Consider the following 20,368-nt stretch of genomic DNA (forward strand, 5'->3'; position numbering starts at 1 on the left):
GAGCTCCCTCCAGGCTGCTGGCCCGCCCCAGTCTCATCTCTCTGAGCTGTTTTTTGCCATTCGTCCTTTGCTAACATAGGTGTCAATATGCTGTGGTTTTATAGAATTATAGTCTGCCCCCCCACAACACAGTGTGTTTAGCCTGCCACTGTGCCTTCTTCCGGCTTGGCTCTCTGCACGTGGGAACACCAACAGATGACACTCCTCTTCCCTTGTTCCTGGAGCCCTGTTGCCCTCTCCCGGTCCCCTACGCTCCCTGGGCCTCATCTTCTGTGTCTCCCCCCCACCCCGCCCCCCAGCTGATCACGTTTAGGGAACCAATAGCGAAGGAGCTAGAGACACAAGACTATAACTCTGAAGACCAATAGTTCCTCCATCAAGGGGATGTATTCGCCAGCTGGGGGCTGTGACGTTGCTGGGTTGTCTGGGGTTAAAGTTGCTTCTAGCCTAAACCAGCCCTCAACCATCTCCTCATTCAGTTGTTTCCAGACATTTTTTACACCCCGTGCTTACCAACTCATTCTCTCTCTCTTTCTCCCTCCCTCCTTCCCTCTCGCTCCCTCTCCATCTCTCTGTGGATTTCTCTTTAATCATCTCCACATTCGGCTCCACGCTCACACGTTATTACTAATACAGAAATGCCTTCCTTCATGTTCCTGTCTTCTCTTGTGTCAACATGAACATCTTCGTCTTCACCCACATCCATACCTAACTTGCCAGAGCTTCCCTCCATCTCTGTGACCTGGCCGGGGCTTTCCCTGGGCCTCAGGTAGACCCAGGGGCACCCTCACAGAGAGGATGCAGAACTGAGGGGGGCCATTTTTGAAGCGGGTGCCCCCAGGCTCCACAGCCCGGCTGTATACAGACAAGCCAGCAGCATAGACCATCCCGTTGATTCATTGCTAAAAAAAATCTTATTTCACTGTGGTTGGCTAGTTGTAGTTGGCCTTCATATTCCAGCCTACTTATCTGGACTTTTAAAAAAGCAGAGATTTCAGGAAGGGATGAGTGATGTTCGTGCTTCATAGAGCTGGCAGCCAAGCATGTTCAAAGGCGTCCCCTGGCCTCAGCATCATGCATCTCTATGAGTAACCATGACCCCTTGTTGGTGAAGGAGACCTTCACTTGCCCTGACATCACAATCTCTATCCAGCTGCCTGCAGCTCTGATCATCCCCGAATGGAGGACTCAGATTTGCAGTTCTTCCAGGCCCTCCTGCTCTTGCTGGCCTTCTTGGATGTGGCAGACAACCGTCAGGCCAGAATAAGCCATAGGGAGCCCATCCACACTAGCCAGGAAAGGCATTACAGCCTAGAGAGCGAAGCCATGGGGTTTAGAATCCCAGCCACGTTTCTGAACAGTGGGGTAATGACAGCTCAGGGAAGCTTGAGTTACTTCTCCGCTGCCTAAGTTTCCCAGCTATAAAACAGAATTAGCCATACCAACCCAATCCAGACTGTAATTAAGAGCGGAAGTAAGAAGTCACATGATGCAATTAGCGAATAGTGAAAGGTACATAATAATGTTGAGTAATCGTGCCGTAATCCTTTCTGCTAATTTTCCCCAAGCATGTAACAAGCTTGGACTTCTACTCCACGGGATTTCCCTATTGGGAGGCATCTGAGGCAGAGGTTAGAATTATGTGCCCTGCATATTGAATGGAGCGCCGGGTGTTACATGCAAACAATGAATCATGGAACACTACATCAAAAACTAATGATGTAATACATGGTGATTAACATAACATAATAAAATTTAAAAAAAAAAAAGAATTATGTGCCCAGCGCCACAGAACAGAGCTGTATGAGGGCCCTGACCTGGATTACTCTCCAGGGCCAAGTTTGCAAATGCCGAACGCCCCCCTCCCACACACCACCCATACCGGCTATGCAGGGGCACCAGCCTTTACTCCAAAAATCACTGCCCACTGCAGGCAGTGGCTCCCCCAAGACAGGAAACCATATCGCCATCCCCATGTTTCCTCCTAATCCCCCATGCATTTCCTGGGCCCCTTGCCTGTGGAGAGATGATCTCACTGAAAGACTATGGCTATGGCGAGGCATAGTCAGCCTTAATCACCTGTCTTTTTCCTTCATGCAGCACAGTGTCCTCCAATTAGGGTTTTGGGATTCTCTTTACTCCGGCTGGTGCATTTTTTTATAGTTGTTCCACTGAGTCCCTACCACAGCTCTGGGGTCGCTGGGAAACTGCAAAGCTCAGCGCCCTTGAGCGGTCTGTAAATTCCAGAGGAAGTAGGGGCGGGACTGGGGGCAGAATGGGTTCTCAGTCAGCCTGGCCTGTGTATGCACAGGATGGGCCCATGGTGTTTCGATTGGGCCCAAAGAAGTGGGAAGAGCTGAGGAAGGAGAAGCTAGATATTGTGGCCTCACCGATGGAGGAGCTCCAGGGAGCAGTGGGGGTGGCGGAGCCTGCAGCTGTCGGGCACTGAGAAGACATTTAGTCGGGAAGCAGCTAAACAGCTGCCTGCTGGTGTTTCTGACTTTCCCTGGTGTTGGTCTGAGCCTCGACCGTGTAGCTGGGAAGCTGCAGCACTACGCTGATTTCGATCTCCCTGGCCCAGCCCGGGGATCTTCCCTCCCAGAGCTCTGAAGGGAATCGGCTCAGATCTACACTGAGTTGCTTGAGCCTAGATCCAAGAGTTGACCTCATAAAATGCTAGATCCTATGGTAGGACACATGCCAATGCAGCCGTTGACTCAGTGCGTGGGAGGAGAGCAAGCTAGGAGAGCAACCCCCGAATGTCTTGACATGACCCCGAAGGTCTGGTGAGGTGGGGTTCTCCCCAGGCAGGACGCTGCTGGAGAATTCTCTCGGGAGGGGGCTTTCTCACACTCCGAGTAGAGAGTCCAGGGTTGCCAGGGAGCCAAAGAGAAACAGAGCTGCACCTGCCCCTTTGCGAACAGAGGGGATCCAGACCCCATCCAAATGACTCTCCAATGAGAAAAGGACTCCTTGTAGCTAGCCAGTTCCTGTTCTGGGTGTTTGTAAGGACACTTGCTTGTGAAGAGTCAGATGATCGTACACACACCAGATTTCAGAATACTAAAATGAAGAGTCAGCCATTAAAGATTAAGATAATAATTGGCAAATCAATAAATGACCCCTGAGTAGTAGTTAGTGAACACATAGGACACATTACCCCCCAGAAATGGCCTTTTTTTTTTTTCCTTAAGAAAAATGGCGAGAAAAGGCTTTAGATCAACTCTGGGATACTAAATAATAGGTAATGAAGGCCAACCAGGGATCTGGAGGGTTCATCCCTAGGGCTGCGTCCTGCCACACCACCAGGAGCCTACTAGCCTGACGTGAGGGAGGCAGAAGGCAGAAGGTAGAAAAATGGGGCTCCTGGTGGTGTGGCCGGTCACAGAGGCCCAGTGTTTTGGACTTGACTTCTCAGCAGGTGGGATGTGCTTCCCCTTTGACTCCCCAGGTGGGTTCTGTGCTTCCAAAGCCAGCAGCCATCGCTCCCTGGGCACCAAAGTCACTTCTCAGAGAGTCCCTTTATGCCCTCTGCCCTGTCAAAGAGCCATTTGGCTGGCCAGTGTCTCCCAAGGCACGAGCTGGTCTCTTGTTGTTTTAGAAGTAAGATTTTAGGAGATCAAGGAGTTCCCAGCTCACTTTTCATAGCTGGTTTGTTTCCCAGTGCTTCTCTGGGCCTTTTATTGTCTTGTGGTTTGTGTTAGCCAGACCCAGATTCCAGAACTTTCCCATCCTCCTTGGAAGCCCTCAACCCTGATCACTAATTCATAATAGGGAAGCCGTGGACGTTCTGTTGAGGTCAACATCTGCCGGCCCACCCCCCCCCCCCGCCCCGCCACCGTGAGGCCCTGTGCACACAGGATTCGGGAGATGAGGAGGGCAAGGAAGACATGTGGGCACTCAGAACATCCTCCCTGATCCCCAGTCTCCCTCCCGTGCCCCGTTCTACATCCCTCTCAGTGACATGCATGCTCACTGCTGCTTCCTCACCTCACATGTTAGCATTTCTTACAGGGAGCTGACCCCAAGGAAATCTGTAGCCCGAGCCACCTCACTTAGACTGAGTTCAGAAATGCCATGCAGGACAAATCACTTCTCCAGGAGCTGTTGGCTCCGTGGAGCTTCTCTGGAGATTGCTCAGGCTCGGAAGAAGTATCTCCATTAGGTGGGTGCTGGCTGGTGACCTAGGGACCATATATAACAGAATCTTTGTCTTGTAATTCTAGCGAGGATCGAGTAATTGAACACTACAAGAAACTGAACGGCCAGACCAGAGGTCAAGCAATTGTAAAGTAAGTGGCCCGTCCCGGTGCCTGTGAGGTTGTGTTTGTGTGTGTTCACACAGCATGTGTCACGGCTGTTTGGTTCTGCTCGCAAAGACCAATCTCCGGGGGGCAATGAATGGTTCAGGGTCATTTTCAAGTAAATCATCACTCCGAGAGCTTTGTCATGCATGCACGCGCGCACACACACACACACACACACACACACACACACACACATATATGATTCCATTTCTGCCGAATAACCACCCTCGTGTGTGTGTGTGTGTGTGTGTGTGTGTGTGTCTGTCTGTCTGTCTGTCTGTCTGTCTTCCCAGCTACATGAGCATCGTGGAGTCTCTCCCGACCTACGGGGTTCACTATTATGCAGTGAAGGTAAGTGACAAGCCTGCCCTTAAAAAAAAAAACACAAGCAACTCCTCACTTTTTTCCTTTTTAATATGACTGAAGATGTGGTGGGGGGCTGGAGGTGGGCGTGGCGGAGGACTGGGTCCGGAGGATTGTGTGTGGGGGGAGCAGGGGCACTGGAACTTTCCCCTGTGTAGGAAGACTTGATGCAGTTTCTCTTCAAAACTCACGTTCCCTCCTATGAAGTGGGTATAATAAATCACGACTTCCTTTTAGACTCAGAAGAATCCTGGGAGGTCGGGACTGCAGAGCTTCTGGGTGTGGAAGTCCAGTGGAACATGGACCCTATTCCAAACTCACTTTAATTTTATCCACAATGCCCCTGCCTGGGATTCCTTATCGTTGGATAGAATAACTATATTCGAAATAATAGATAACGATGTCCTGGTGCGCCCTTATCTATGATGAGAAAGGATAATTTTCCTCCCTCCACTTACCCCAACATGAAAAGTACAAGTCCTTGCCCAAAGTCCAGCCACAAAGAGCAGAAAATACTTCTGAATGCAAGATGGTTCCCCCCAATCCACACTGAGTCTCTTGCTCGTTGGCCAGTTTTTTTCCCCCTGTTTCCATCCAGCTGTATTTTTAATTCCTTTGGGCCAGAACGTGCTCCGTGTTTCATGTATCTTTGTGTTACTCATGGCAGCCTGCACAACACTTTGCGTAGCCTTGGTAGGGTAGATGTTCGGCTATAGACAGAGTGGAAATCTTGGAGCAGAGACTTCATCCGGTCTTTTACTTGTGTAAATGCATGTCCCATCTCTTTGTCAGCCCCGGTGCCTGACAAAAGGTAGCTTCTGATGTATGTGCTCTCTGCCTTACAATAAAACTTGAGAAACAGGCTCTTTTACAATCTGTGAGAGCAGAGCAGACCTTGTGATGTGCAGAGCACCAGAAGTGCATGCATGTTTGGCCCTCGGAATCTCCGGGCTTAAGCAACTGCGCTCCTACTTATTCGGAGAAAGAGCAAGCCCACACCAACCGTCTCCAGCCTTGCCAGTTGGTGGCCCCATGATGTCACAGATGCCATGTTCTATGGCGTGGTGACCACTGTACCTGGTCACCCTGGAGCTGCGGTGGCCTTGAACCACCCCCCCCCCCGCCCCTTGTGCTGCTTTCTGGAACTGTTGCAAGACACACAGGCACTTCCCAGAGACAAACATTTTATACCTTAAAAAAAAAATGTGTAGGAAATCACGTACCCTGAAACTTTTCTACAAATTCCAAATGTATTTCCTTGCCCTTTTTTACCTTTGCACCTACCTTAAGATAACTCATGGGTATTTGAAAAGCATGAAGCCCATTTTGAGTTGCTAAGACATTTACAATGGGGTGAACTAGATTATTCATGGTGTGGCAATTAGGACAAATGTAGGGGGAAGGCTGCTTCCTATGCCCATTCGGCTCCTAGCATCTGGGTGCTGTAATTAACAGCTCAGAGTCATCCCTACCTGAATGTAGGATCACCGTTTACGATCTGGTGGCAAGAGGTCTCTGTTAAAGGAGTAAAGAGAGGGACTTGGTGTTTCTAATTCAGGTCTTGGAAGATCTAGGCTTCGATTTTGCTACTTTTGTCTGACAGCATGAGTCACTCAGTCCAGCGGATCCCTTAAGATGAGCAGGACCACCTGGTGGCCCCTGCCATTGGCCTGCTGGAGAGATGGGGTGGGTCCTGAATGGAGCGGGACCAACCCTTTGCTTTGACTTCTTTGTCTTTAAAATTGGAGGAATCTTAAATGCATATTACTGAGTGAAGGAAGCCAAGGTGAAAAGGCTACATACTGTGTGATTCCAACGATACGACATTCTGGGATATGACATTCTGGACGAGGCAAAACTGGTTGCCAGAACCTGGGAGGGGGAGAGGGGGCGAGTTGGGAGAACACAGGATTTTTAGGACAGTGAAGCTACTCCAAATGATATTATAATGGTGGATACACATCATTATACATTTGTCCAAACTCATAGAGGATTCCACACCAAGAATGAACCCTAATGTAAACTCTGGACTTTGGGTGACCATGATGTATCAGTGTAGGTTCATCAAGTTATAAGAAGTGTTCCCCTCTGGTGGGGATGTTGATAGTGGGGGAGACTCTGCAGGTATGGGGGCAGGGGTGTATGGGACATCTCTGTACTTTCCTCTCCATTCTGCTATGAACCTCAGACTTCTCTAAAAAAAAAAAAAAAGAATAAAGAAAGTCTCTAAAAAATTAGAGGAGTCAACTTCTCCACGGTCCCTTCTAGCTCTGATAGTCAATGACAGTTTCTCGGCTCAGAAGGTCATTTTATTAGAATGCTCTCAGATTTTCTGTTGTGGTGAAACCTGGAGTCTTAGAAGGAGGACCAAGAACAAGACATTGGTCACTTACTCATAAAGGGGGGCGGGGAGGATCACGGTGTGCTGCTGGTTAGGAACAGAGCTGGGTCCCCACCCCAGGGCATGTTGCACGGCACCTGTTCATGTAACTAAGCATCACCTGATGATGTGGTGCATCTGTTAAGGTGAAAAGGAGAGAGGTGGGCTCCACCCGTATCAAGGGATTTGTATTTTCCTCTGTTATCGCATGAGCCAGGAGGCCTTCCCTTGGTTCCCGTGTGTGTTCTCCGGCCCTGTATTTACCCGCCCTCCTTTCGGTGCCCTAGGACAAGCAGGGGATACCGTGGTGGCTGGGACTGAGCTACAAAGGAATCTTCCAGTATGACTACCACGATAAAGTGAAGCCGCGGAAGGTAAGCATTCTCTCCTCTGTGGGCGGACGGCTCACAGAGAGAAGGGAGTAAAAATATTACACCGTGCAGCCTCAGGGCCTCCGGGCTCACCAAGCCCCTGCTAATTTGAGTGTATACAAATTACTCCACAGTCCTCCAGTCTGAGTTCCCGGGTAAATATTTTTTCTCCCGGTCACTAGGGAAACCTGAGCTGTTACAATTATTTAAGGTAAGGAGACGGGCCCAGCTCTCCCAAAGCAGATGGGCAAAAGGGCTTTGAGGGACTGTCCTCTAACTTCGTTTCCTGGCCGGGGAGAGTGGAGGCTCCGTGCACTTGAGAAACGGAGGGAACATCTCTTTTCAGTCCTGAGGCCAATCTGAGCTTTCCCAAAGCTTGTCAGTGCGCTTTGTTGGTTTTTTGTTTTGTTTTGTTTTGTTTTGTTTTTGGGGTGGGGGTTTGGTGGCTGGGAGCTAAAAGAAGAAATTGTAGGTCAAAACAGGGTGAAAAATAAAGAAGTGTCAGAGGCGTTCCTGCAAGTATGCAGGAATTTTGATATTCCTATAAATATTTTATGGCATATTTTATGGCATAAATATTTTATGGCATATTAGAAGTGATCAGAAATCTGGAAAAAATAAGGTCATTTGCCAAAAAAAAAAAAAGGGAAGCAGAGTGGGGTCTGCAAGGCCATCATAAACACAAAACAGAATGTTTGAAGGGGACATGGTGCTTGACTTTTCTCTGTTTTCATTTACACACATTTTTCAGACCAGAACAAATTGAAAAATTATAATGGAAAAATATCTCTGGGCTAGCGCTGTCATTCAGATCCTCTGGCAGAGAATAATGGAGAAGACGGTATGCAGTTCAAGCCCCGAAATACATATGAAAAGTCTATCAAAAGCACACTTGCTGTGGGAGAGAGAAAGCAATATTGGTCCATTATGTCATTCTGGATTGCTTTCCAAGCTTCTTTATCCACAAACGGGATGGAAATCCATGCTACGTATCTGAGCTTATCGTAGGCTGTCTGCTTAGCATCTGCCTTAGCCAGCTTCTTTATTAAAATGATAGGGGGAATAAATGGCCCTTGGCTGGGGAGGATTTTTACTCTGTTGATCAGTAAGTCAGTTAAGTTCAAAGAAAAGATCCTGAGCAAGTGAGGGGGGTGCTCTCCCTTGGGAAGAGTGCAGTAGGGACCTGGCTGTCCAGGGGCACGTTGTTCGATGGCTAAATCCCAGAGCTCTCCAGTTGCCACTCTATGCTGCCAGACGTGCATTGGGCCCTGTGTGATTTGTTCCTTCTGTGTTTTTCTCAGTCGCAGGGTCTGTGCTTCTTCCACACTGTCTCTTTTCTTCCGGTTTCCCCTCTGCCTCTTTCCCACATGGCCTTTGTATGTTTCTGTGCTTTTTTTTTTTTTTTTTTCTTGCATGGTCTCTTCCCTCCTTCTTTGGACATCCACTCTCCTCTCTTTGCAACTTGCCTGGCCTTTTTTCCTGCTTGCAAGAGCTGAGAACCCTCCTAGATCCTCTCAGGAAACCCTGGTTCCAATCCCTCCAGCTCCCAATCACCCACACTTGGTGGAAGACCAAGGTCGATGTGCATAGCTGCCAGTGAGCAGAGTTTGTTCAAATGCAGCAGAATTCTGCTCTCCCTCTGGGGGTGGAAAAGACATCCTAACATGTATTCTTTGGCATTTGGTTTCATTTACTAATAAGTGTAAGCTGGCTTCATTTCTCTAATTGAGGTACTAATGAAGATTACAGAATTAATGAGCACCCAATAGACAGGAAACTCAGGGCGGGCACATTGCAGGGACTCCATCAATTGTCGCTGTTCTGTAGGACTCTGTGACAGGCTTCAGGATCTGGAAAAGTACGAAGCCAAAGGTGTGGATAATCAGCCATTGACTGAGAGGATTTACTGTCATTTGTTGAGTTTATCCAGGTCAGCAAAATAAAAATGTTAAAAGGTCAGGATATTTATTCAGGCCATTGGCTGTACTCAAACCGAGTTGTTATGTAAAATAACTGATGTTTCTGTGGCCTCTGAGGAAGTAGTTACGAGGTGGGGATGGGGCAGAGGGAGAGGGAGAAGGGGGTGGAGCAGAGGGAGAGGAAGAAGCAGACTCCCCGCTGAGCAGGGAACCTGACCCCAGGACTCAGATCATGACCCAAGCCAAAGGCAAAGGCCCAAACAACTGAGCCACCCAGGCGCCCCAGTAGTTGAGATTCTTGAGTCTGTTACTAATCGAGGAGCAACCAAACCAGCAAAGTCGCTGTTCATTTGCTCATTCAGAAAAACGTTTATTGCATACTTGTTATGTGCCAAGCCAAGCGGAAGGTGTAGAGGTACAGAAGATACAACCCAAGGCCCAGCCAGGCCCTCAGGGAGTGAAGCGTATGATAATTGCTTTGGTGTCCCCAAGTGCTCCAGGAGAGCTCTGCGTGAGGGTCGGTGTGGAATTAAAGGAGAGTCACTGGGTTTAAGGAGGAAAGAAAAGTGTTCACAGGCGGCAGAGTGGGAGCAGGAAGCATGGGGCAGGCGGGCGTGTAGGCGTGCATGGAAGCCCCTGAAGGGGAGCAGCGGGCCAGTGGAGAAGCACACAGCCCCACTGGGCTGGAAGCAAGGGGCAGAGGAGGCCAGCCAGAGAGGAGACTGACGAGGCCCCAGAGGGTAGCTGGGGGAGCCCTGAAGGGTCTGTGAAGGGGGTTTCATCTTCGAGGCAGTGAGAGCCACCAAATATTTGACGCAGAGGAGGGGCCATATTGGAGTCTCACTGTCCTAGAAGCATTGCTCTGGCAGCGAGTGGAGGATGAGCTGGAGAAATACACAGCAGAACTTGCAAACTGGGACGTAATTACAGTGGCATAGGCCAGAAGTGGCAGGGGCGCAGGGTGTCAGTAATAGGGTGATGTTTAGAAGGTAGGCGAGATTGATCGGTCGTATGGGGCCAGAAGGTGGCAGTCAGAAGATGCTTCCCAGCCAGAGTACGGGATATAAGGGCAGTTTAGGACATGCAGAGTTTGAGGCGTGATGGGACATCTGGGTTTGCTGTGACAGGTAAGCAGTTGGGTATTCAGTGGGAGCTCCAGAGTGTGCAGAATTTGCAAAGCATAACTGAACCAGAGACTGAACGGGCAGTGGAGAGGAGTTGGAGAGGGAGTGACACTTGGCACACCAGAGAAATTTCCAGTAGCTGTGAGCAGACTTGGGCTGGGTTCCCCACCATGACATTCACTGTGTGACAGAGGCGGGACCAGGTGGCGCAGCCCTGAACCCGATGACATTTGGGGAGCCCTCTTTAAGACATTAATGGACAGATTGCACAGGAAATAAGAATAGTCCTTTGCAAGGGCTGGAAGACGAAGAGATGCCTGAGTTTCATTAGCCCGAGGAGTGTCCTTGTCTGCAAAGACGCGGGGTGGGACCTGCAGGAAAACCAGACCTAAACTGGAGCCAGGGTTGAGGCACAGCGGCAGGAATGTGGCAGGGAGCCTCTTCCTTCTCACCCCCAACATCAACACCACCGTCGTCGGGAAGAGTCTGTCTGTTACGTGGAAGGCACCCGTGAGTCTCTGGGGACGCAGGCTGCACTCCTGGCACCTGAGCTGCGCGCCCACGGATCTGTGTGGGCACGCTACTGCGGGCTGATGCGGAGTCACACAGAAAGTGCCCGAAGTCAGTCTGCACTGCTCCAGGCCGGCCTTCTGCAGGTGCCACAGCCGCCCGGCTCCACTCTCCCCCGTCTCTGGCCCAGCCAGTTCCCCAGTGCTGCCGGAGTTCGAACTGGAAGCCATCTGTGCTGCCCTTGCAAACTCGCGGAAGGTCAGCCCGGCTCTGCAGGTATGTCTGGCAGCGCCTCTGCGCACGGGGAGAGCCGCAGGGCCCCAGAACCCAGGGTGCGAGGCAGCCGGCTCCTGGGAGGGCGGCCTTCCAGCAACACCACGACCCCTACTCAGGGCCCAGGCTGACGGAGCTCCACCACGGTAGGCCCCCAGCGCGGCTCAGGAGACTGGGAGTGGCGCCCAGTTCTGTGCCTGGAGGCCCTTCTGTAGCAACAGCTGCACCTCCAGCCCCGGCAGAGGCCCTGCCTGACACTCTGACCCAGTTACTGCAGCTCAGTCACACACAGCGCCATCCTGAGAGCCAACATTCAAGTAGAGGCAGCGACAGGCTGAGCCTGCTGCCTTTCCTTCCGACGGCCTGGAGGCATCCTCTGGTATGCATCAGCAAACCATCCACACAGCCAGAGGAACTCAGAAGCCGCCCGTGAGAACCCACTCAAGTGTTTCCATATGATCCACTGAAAAAGGGGGGGTGGGTAGCTGATCGCTGTCTGTCCAGAAATGGGTGGGACCCTGGCTCTTTCCAGTGTCTCTAGTTGGGTGCACTTTGCCATTGTGGTCACAGAGTCTCCCCTAAATTGCTTAATCATCACTCTGAGCCCCTGATGGCTTTGGGTGACATGGAGTAAAACATAGAGTCCCTCACGGGTGGAGTAGAGAGAACATGGAAGTCCTTTCCTAATCACACGCTCCTACCTGCTACCTGAACCTTCTACACAAATGGGCTCCGGCTTGCAGAAGCACAGCCCCAAATACAAGCCGTTGCTGTTCATCAGGAGAAAACCAGCTTCTTTGTCCTCAGGGCACACATGTCAGGAGCAGCTAGACACGGGACACCTGAAAAGGGTGTTTTGGCTTTTGTGTATGTTCAGAAGCTCAAGGCCAACTTCAGAAGTATTTTTTTTTAATTTTTTAAGATGTTATTTATTTTGAGAGAGAGAGAAAGCACGCACATGAGTGGGTGGGGGGAGGTGGTGCAGAGGGAGAGAGCAGACTCTCCTGCTGAGCATGGACCCCCACCCCCACCCCCGATATGACACACGGGGCTTGATCCTAGGACCCCGAGGTCATGGCCTAAGCCAAAGCCAAGAGTCAGAGGCTCAACCACCTGCGCCACCCAGGTTGCTCCCAGAAGTATTTTAGAACTGCATGTGCAGAAGAATAGCCCACCAAAAATTAAAGAATCCACAAATAGAACAAAATCAAAATAGAAATCTACAATACATTCACATATCCCAGAACACGAGCCCTTGCTTGCATTTATGAATTCTTTTGAAAACCTCGGGGAGTACCCCAAACAGTATCCAAAGTTAAGGGATCCAAATTTGTGACATGCTCTTAAATATCCCGCCACAACCTCTCAGCAAATCCTTCTGCTTCTCCCCTTTCCCCAGTGATGTGTTCGCTCCCACCCTGTGCCCGCCTCCCACTCCTGAACTCCAAGATGTTCATACTAAAATACTGTGTGACGCTTGGAAACATCCCCCAGGTTGCCTCAGCTCGCCTCTCTTTCCACATTATGGTTTGACAGTTTGTATGTACAGTCAAGAACGTGGTTTGCGCGTATAGGAACCGCAGTGTCCACGCATCTGCCAATGTGGCTTTGGCACCTTTAAGAGAAGGGGGAGGAGGGTCACAGTAGTCAGAAAATAAAATCTTGCAGCTGCGGAGATTATCTTACCCCATTTCTCCTAGCTACGTTTCATTTTTGCATGTGCACGCCTGTGTAGCAAGGGGGCGCTGCCTAAGGAAGAGGTTCTTGATTTGACAAGTTACCCTCCGTCCTCGTGGCCTCAGGGGAGAATGAAACACGGTCAGACTGGCGTTTGGGCAGTTGAAGTCGATCTTGAGCTTCGTCTTAGTTTGCATTTATGGCCAAACAAAGAGATCTAATGCATCAAAAAAAGACTGAGTGCCAGCTATGTAAAGGGACTCTAAGTGGTGATGTGCCGCGGACATCATTTGAATGAACATTTGAATGAAAATTACATGATAGATCTTGAGGAGGTGTTGGTTATTAACTCTCAAGGAACTGGGTCACACGGGGCAGAGATGAATAGGCTGGATGAAATCTGTCCCATCGGTTTCTCTCTTTTTGAGGAGGACCTTGCATTCCTTAGAGCAAAGCTGAGAAAGTCTGAAAGCCGGATCTCTGGGACAATCTGTCCCTTCTTGGGAGCGCGAGGACCAGAGGTGTTGCGACACCAGGCTGTCCCGTGCTCAGGACTCTGCTCCCACCCGGTGCCACGCTGAGCTGCTGCTTTGCCATGCTGCTGTAGTTGGCGCTCCTCAAACCCGTGGACACCCCAGCCACGGAACCCTCAGAAGCCATCATAAATTACAAGAGAAAAGGCTTTCCGAGTGGGGCGCCAGGAGGGTGCGAGTTATCCTTCCTGCGGGCTGTGTCTGAGGCATTAGAGAACAAACAGCACGAGACACATGGCTCCAGAGCCCTCCCCAGAAGGGATGTTCAATATCTGCGCCTCATCACTTATGGCTGCGACCCACAGACCAGCCTGCATCTGATGAAATCTGCCCACTGGGGAGGAATGGCAGCGCGCTCTTTGTTACATAGTCAGCAGACAGCATTTACTTATTTATTTGATATGCAATTAGGGGCGCTTTTATGTACACTTAGATGCACAATTAGGAGCCCTGGGGGGGCCCCTCTGAGACATTAGGAGAAGGAACCGCAGTAAATGGTCTGCCCCCTGTCCCGAGCAGCCAGTGGGGCTTACTAGGGTTCCCAAGAGTAATTCAGAAGCAGGGGCATTAGCTCGGGGAATTGATGCATTACTGTCACCTCCCCAGATTAGTAAAGATTTTTGATGATGAGACAGGAAGAGAAAATAATATTTACAGGAAATATTCCATTAACTGTGAATTGACTCCCAGTGGAGCTAGCCTGCTTCCATTATTCAGCCATAAGCGCTCCATTAAGTGCACTGCCGACTTCTTTTTCAGCTTCTGTTTGGATGTACTTGACTCATTTTCGGGTTGCTGAGCCCTCTGCCTTGGCGGGCCCTGGGTGGGTGCCTCCCTCAATTCCACTCTCTGTATCCCTCTTGGACACCACAGCCTGTGCACTGTGCGGGAGAAGAACCCCCACATCATGCATTTTGCATTCTTCAGCCTTTGCTCCTTCCCAGTATTGGATCAGAGGACCTCCTCTGGTTGCCCCCTATCAGTTCAGAGATCTCCCTTGGTGCGGAGCCAACCCAGAAGGGTGCAGGGAGTGTAGGCAACGGGCCCTGGCCATGGGTCATCAAGAGGGGCCTGCTTCAAAGCCACAGAGCAGGCCTGCCGGGAGGGTAATGGGGGTGGGGGTGAGGGGCATAGAGCGTTACCAGAGCCTGCCATCTGAACTCCCCAAGAGAAAGTGGGGAAAAAGCAATGGTCTTCTAAGGAAGTTGAGATACCCTTCCCAGAATATCAATACGAGACCTCCTGTTCTCAAAGCACCAACACGAGGCATGGCTGAATTCTCTGTCTGGAATGGGAATCACGGTTTCTCCTCCTGCACGAGAACCGAAGTCACTGGAGCTTCGGAACTTCCGTCGAGGGCGTCGGATTTGAAATCCTCTCCAATAAAATGGTCCCCATTTGAGAACTGCCTCTCGTGGGCCAGGTGCTGCTCTAGGGCACGAAAGAGGCCCCTGCTCTCCCAGCGTGTACGGCCCAGTGGGGACGATGGTCCGACGATGACATGAAGGCAGTCTGCAACACACGGTGTCAGAGTCTTCAGTTCCAGGAAGACAACAAGTGAGTAAGAAGAGCGGCGGAGTGGCGGATGGTGAGGAGTGGTCTCTCCAAGCAGGTGACATTGAAGTGACCCTCCCTCTGAGAAGGGGCACATCCAGCTCCCTGGGAAGCAGCGTCAGAGGCGGATTCTCACGCAGGAAATACTCTGGTCAATGCCGGTGGGAAGGGGAAGGAAGCAGGTCTACGCAGAGAGGGAGGCTGAGCTATGATGCAGTCTTGGACCAAGCATCACCCTGAGACGGGTGGGCCGAGCCTAATCCCCTATCACCAGATGCAAGGGACCCACAGGGAAGGGGTCATGGCCTTGGGCAAGGTGGCTCCCTACCGTGGAGGGCGATTCCCAAAGAGGGGATGAGTCCTTCAGTCCGGAAGGGAGAGGCTAGACAGTAGGGCATGGTAGCTTTTATAGCCGTGGTTCTCAGAGCGTGGCCGTGGACCAGCAGCATCCACCCCGGGAACCCGTGAGAAGTGCACACTCCACGTCCCTGCCTGAGCCATGCGCTCAGACGCTCAGAGGGTGGGACTCCGCACTCTGTGTCCACAAGTCCTTCCGGCATATTCAGAAAAGTTGTGATAACCCAGTCACTCTGTGGGCCTCTCTTCTTGTATCTGTGAAATGGAGACTAAGCCATGAGATAAGAGTCTGATTTCCTCCATCTTGAATGTTTACTTCTGAGCTGTATCTTCTCTCTAAAAATGCTGTTGCCCTTGACGTTGCAAATATCGGTGGCCTCTTTTATACGGGGCCTGAGTGGCAGAATTGCCACAAAGAGCAAACAATCTCTCTTCGTCAAGAGGACTGAATTTTTTTCTTGGTCACTGGATATGGGAACCCAAGGTCCCTCTGTTCTCACCAGTCCCCATGAAGGCCATGTTGGAACCTAGTCCTGAGTTATCCAAATCTCCAAGGACAACCGCTTGTATCTTGTTGCATTCTTGTTGGAACTGTCCCAACATGCTGGTGTCAGACTGTCACTTTTGCAGAAGATGATGTCTGTAAGCAGAAAATAAAAGCATTGCCCCATCCAGATGAGTCATCCTTAGAAAGAAACTGTCATGGGAGAGCAGTTTCTCGGCAGCGCTACAGAAGGAGAGGAATGTAATTATTCCTTTAGGAGAGGCGGCTCCAAATCTCTCCTGGGGTCATCTGCTGGAAGGCACCTCTTGGAGGTGGGTGCACTCTGCCCTGAGGATGCCACCCAGATGGTCCCCAAGGGAACTGTTTGTGGGGGTTAACCTCCAGGCCTGGCATAACCCTTTGGGGGTATACCACATTCCTGTTCCCACCTCCTACCGTTAATTTTAGTAGGATAGTCAAGACAACTAAGTCCTAGCCCTAGGGTTGCAAGACGAGTCACTTCTCCAGGCCGCGGATTCCTCATCAGCAAGGCGGCTAATATAGACAGTCGAGACTCTTGAGGTGGGGGAGAATCAAGAGATTAGAAACAGTTAAAGAGAATGAAGCAAGGGGCGAGCTTGTCATAAAGCTAGAAGGGAGCAGTTAACAAAAGGAAGAATGAAAGGCAATATTCTCTCAGAAGAAAGTGGTAGAGGGAGAAAATGCCCATATCTAAGTAGGCGAACCCCTGTCTTTGATGGTTGCCCAGTTTAGACAGAGCCCAAGGGAGACCTGATGAGCAGAGGCAGCTGTTCTCCCTGAGTGACACGCCTGTCCCTTTTGTGAAGCCTGAGGTCTCCCAGGGCTCATCCGCTTCCCAGAGCAATGCCTGGTCTCAGGCTTCTTTTCCTCCCAACGAGGACGGGCGCATGCGACAGCATGAGGGAGGCCGTATAAACATCCACAGTGATGGTGTGGAGAGTAGGGGTCAAACACAAGCCTAGGTATTCGTAGCACGCAAAGAAACACCCAGCCAGACAGGGCAGCAGCCCCCTGGAGACTGTCTGTCTTCTAAATAAGTCACAGAAACAGATTCCCGCTACTCAGGGAGCCCCACTGACCTGGGATGCAAGTTGAAGAAGCAAATCAAAACCAAACGCTATTGTTGGATCCCAGACCTCTGCTAAGGAGCATCCAGTAATCTCACCCACTCCAGAGGAACCATGAGCCAGCAGGGACTTAGCAACAGATTCGGTATCTCTGGCTTGTGAAAATCCAAAGACTTTGCTAGTCTAACAAGAACACTGATCACCTGGGACTCTCAAGGGGCAAATCTCTTTTATCTCACACTGTTAAAAATGGGTTCTTCCCTAGATTAAAAACAGGGGCAGTCCTGTGACTTGTTGGATCACTTCCAAGTGTTAAATACAAAGCCTCACGGTCACTTTGAGCAGCAAAATTAATTTCATTAAGTAATTAGAGTGTCTAGTCCTTTCTAACAACCAAAGCTCCAAGCTTGGCTTAAAGTTAAATCTTCTCCCTTCCCCTGTTCACCTGGCCAAGCCTACTTCTCATTGTTTCGATTTCTGGAGCAGGAAGGAGTCAGGCAGTGGTTTTTGGTTCCCCTAACTTCAGGAGGCACCCCTCAAGCTCTCCCGGTGCCCCTAGTGAGCTCTCTCTCAGTAGGTTTGCAGAAAGCATCCTTCACTTCCCTCCCTGGGCAGGGGAGGCTCACAGCACACCTCTCTCCCCCTAACATTGTCCCTCAGATTCCACCTTTCTAAAGCTTCTTTTCTTAAAGATTTATTTTATTTATTTATTTATTTATTTGCACAAAAACAGCAGGGGGAGGGGCATAGGGAGAAGCCGACTCCCGCTGAGCAGGGAGCCCAATGCAGGACTCCATCCAGGACCCTGAGACCACAACCTCAGCCGAAGGCAGACACTTCAGCGACTGAGCCACCCAGGCGCCCCTCAAACGTTTTATACCCCAATTGAGAGTGAGGAGTTTCAAGTCATCTAAACTGTAAGGCTTAAAAAAAATTTTTTTAATTTTTTAATTGTGATAAAATGCCCATAGAATTTACCATTGGAACCTTCCTACTTGTCCAGTTCCTTGGTATTAAGTATATCCACGTTGTCGTGCAGCCAGTCTCCAGAACTCCTTCATGGTGCAAGACGGAAACTCTGTCCCCCTTAAACAACCACCCGCCCCTCCTCCCCCCAGCCCCCAGACCCACCGTTTCCACTTTGTGAGTTTGACGACTCTGGGCACTTCATCTGAGTGGAATCATAGACTGTTCGTATTTTTGTGGCCACAGGGTTTTCATATCAAAACCAGGACACTTTAGATGGTGGCTGACGGCACCAGTGAGCAGTCACACCACGGCATCAGACCAACCAGGGCTGTCCCAGCAGACCCAGGCTCGTGCTGGCCCGCCGAGCCTGCTCTTGACCCTTTTTTGGCCTCCACTACTGGGCGGTCTGCTCACTGGTCCCTCTAAGAAGAAAGATCATCTTAAAGCCTCAGCTGTTGCCTCCATTTCCATATCCCGCATTATGGCTCTGCTGGAGCATTGTCACCCCCACACAGCATAGCTCGTCACAAGCCTGTGTTGAGCCAACACCTGGGGCGACTCCAGAGAGCCCTGGCCGGTGAAATCCTGGACCATCCGCCACCCAGTTCTTTCCAGCATCGCCAACAGGTGTTTCTGATGGCTCCGTGGGGCTTTGCAAGCCCCCTCACCAATCCCTATAATCATTCTAGAAAACATAAGCTACCATCAGATGTGGTCCATGGACTCCCCCTGACCAGAGCAGACTGAGCCTCCTTGGGCTGGATATTCTGTTCCGGCCTTTTATCGGGAGCACAAAGAGCCAGGGGAGCTCTGAATTCCCGTCTTTCCAGGCCTCTTGTTTGACTGGAAACCAAAACCCAGCCCTGGCTGCGGAGGCCTTAGGAGCCCCAGCTGAGGGAGTTGCCTCTGCGTGGCTGCACACATGAATATGTTTAGGCACATCATTGACTTTATGCTTGCAGCTGTGGGGCTGGAAAACCAGCTCCCTGACCAGCTTTTTCACCAGCCCACTCCGGGAAGGACTACAGGTCCTGCAGCCGCTGAGGAGAACACCCCTCACACTCTCCCCCGCAAGATGCCAGAGCTGGGGGAGGTCCCTTGTCATTTGCAGAGGCCACACAGGAACTCCAAGAGGAGGGCCCTGGTAGGGGAATCTTCCGACCGCTTGGGAGTGCCTCTTACGGAGAAGGGGCACCACCGGGCATTAGGGGGCCTCTATCTTGGACTGCTGGCTCCTTTTAAGTAGTTAGCTTTGTGAAGTTTTAACCAAAGAGCATCCCGTGATTCGTGATCAATCCAGACTAGGACGGACCCGTCAAACGTGTAGAAAAGCCACAGGGAGCTCTTGGTCACTCCCCACGTCACCCCCTGCAAGCCCTAGGCACCCTGAACCTACTTTGTCTCTGTGGATTCGCCTCTTCCAGACATTTCATGTGAGTAGAATCCTAGAATCCGTGTCCTTTGAGTCTGGCTTCTTCCTCTTGGAAGAATGTTTCCAAGGGTCATCCATGTTGTAGCATGAATTAGGACTTCTTTCCTCTTCATGGCTGAAGAGTATTCCATTGTCTTCTAATGTTTCCTTCCGTGTTTTCTGCATTAGCGTAGCAAACACACGCCCACAAGGGGTGCCTTGGGCCTTTGCGCTCGCCATATCCTCTCATAAGGTATATGGCTTTGCCCCCAGTTTCCTTCTGAACGCACTGCAATGGCGCGCCGGTGATGCCTTCCCCGACCACCTTACTAACCGTGGCAGCCCCATCCTATGGTCTGTCTGTCCTTGGAACCTATTTTCCTCGGACTTCCATACTGTGTAGTTTTATTTATTTGCCCGCCTACCCCCTCAGAAAAATGCAGAGATTTTTGTCTTTATTTTTTTTCCCTGTACCATATGTGTGCTGCCTAGCACAGTGCCTGACTCATGGGAGATACTCCGTAAATAGCCGCTCAGTGAGTAAAAGCAGAGCCGAGTATAGCGTGTTGCGTCCCACTGCCGGTTGCGGGGACATGTCCACGTGCGTGCGTGCACTGGCCTCGTGGACATCAGGACAAGCACGTCGCTCCTGCAAGGAAGGGTTTGAGGGTTCCAGTGAGAGTGAAGCCCTTGGTGAGAGGGCAGAGGGAGGTACTGGAGCTTTTCACAGCTTAGGTTTGTTGATGGGAAGATGAAAAGCATAAGGAGTTCCATCTGGACCATCCCTCGATTTTATTTTTTCTGCCTCTTGGACCAAAAGGACCCAAAAAGCTAACAGTCCTTGGACATCAGGGGTGCATCGCTGAAATACTGCGGGCTGTGGAGTCACGCTGGCGAGGCTGGAGGCCTTTTCCTTCTCAAGCAGGAAACCCTCTGCTGGGAAACTTTGCCTGTTGACTCCAGTAACTTTCTCTTTGTCTTGGGGAGAACTTAGCAGCTTGTTTTTGCTGAGCCATGCGATAGGGAG

At 50.7% G+C, this 20,368-nt stretch overlaps 1 protein-coding gene across 4 annotated transcripts in view; it reads left to right on the top strand.

The window, feature by feature from the left end:
* Positions 1 to 20,368, top strand: part of FRMD4A (FERM domain containing 4A) — a 210,993-nt gene that overhangs the window by 116,478 nt on the left and 74,147 nt on the right. For all 4 annotated transcript variants that reach the window (XM_028114121.2, XM_028114123.2, XM_088025802.1 and 1 more), the window contains exons 9-11: positions 4,227 to 4,292; positions 4,601 to 4,658; positions 7,338 to 7,424. In XM_028114121.2, the coding sequence (XP_027969922.2) occupies positions 4,227 to 4,292; positions 4,601 to 4,658; positions 7,338 to 7,424 (211 nt within the window). The remainder of the gene's footprint in view (positions 1 to 4,226; positions 4,293 to 4,600; positions 4,659 to 7,337; positions 7,425 to 20,368) is intronic.

This window comes from Eumetopias jubatus, unplaced genomic scaffold (assembly GCF_037043125.1).
Source record: "Eumetopias jubatus isolate StellerSeaLion01/CBP00866 unplaced genomic scaffold, mEumJub1_p1.0 scaffold_8, whole genome shotgun sequence".
Taxonomy (NCBI): domain Eukaryota; kingdom Metazoa; phylum Chordata; class Mammalia; order Carnivora; family Otariidae; genus Eumetopias; species Eumetopias jubatus.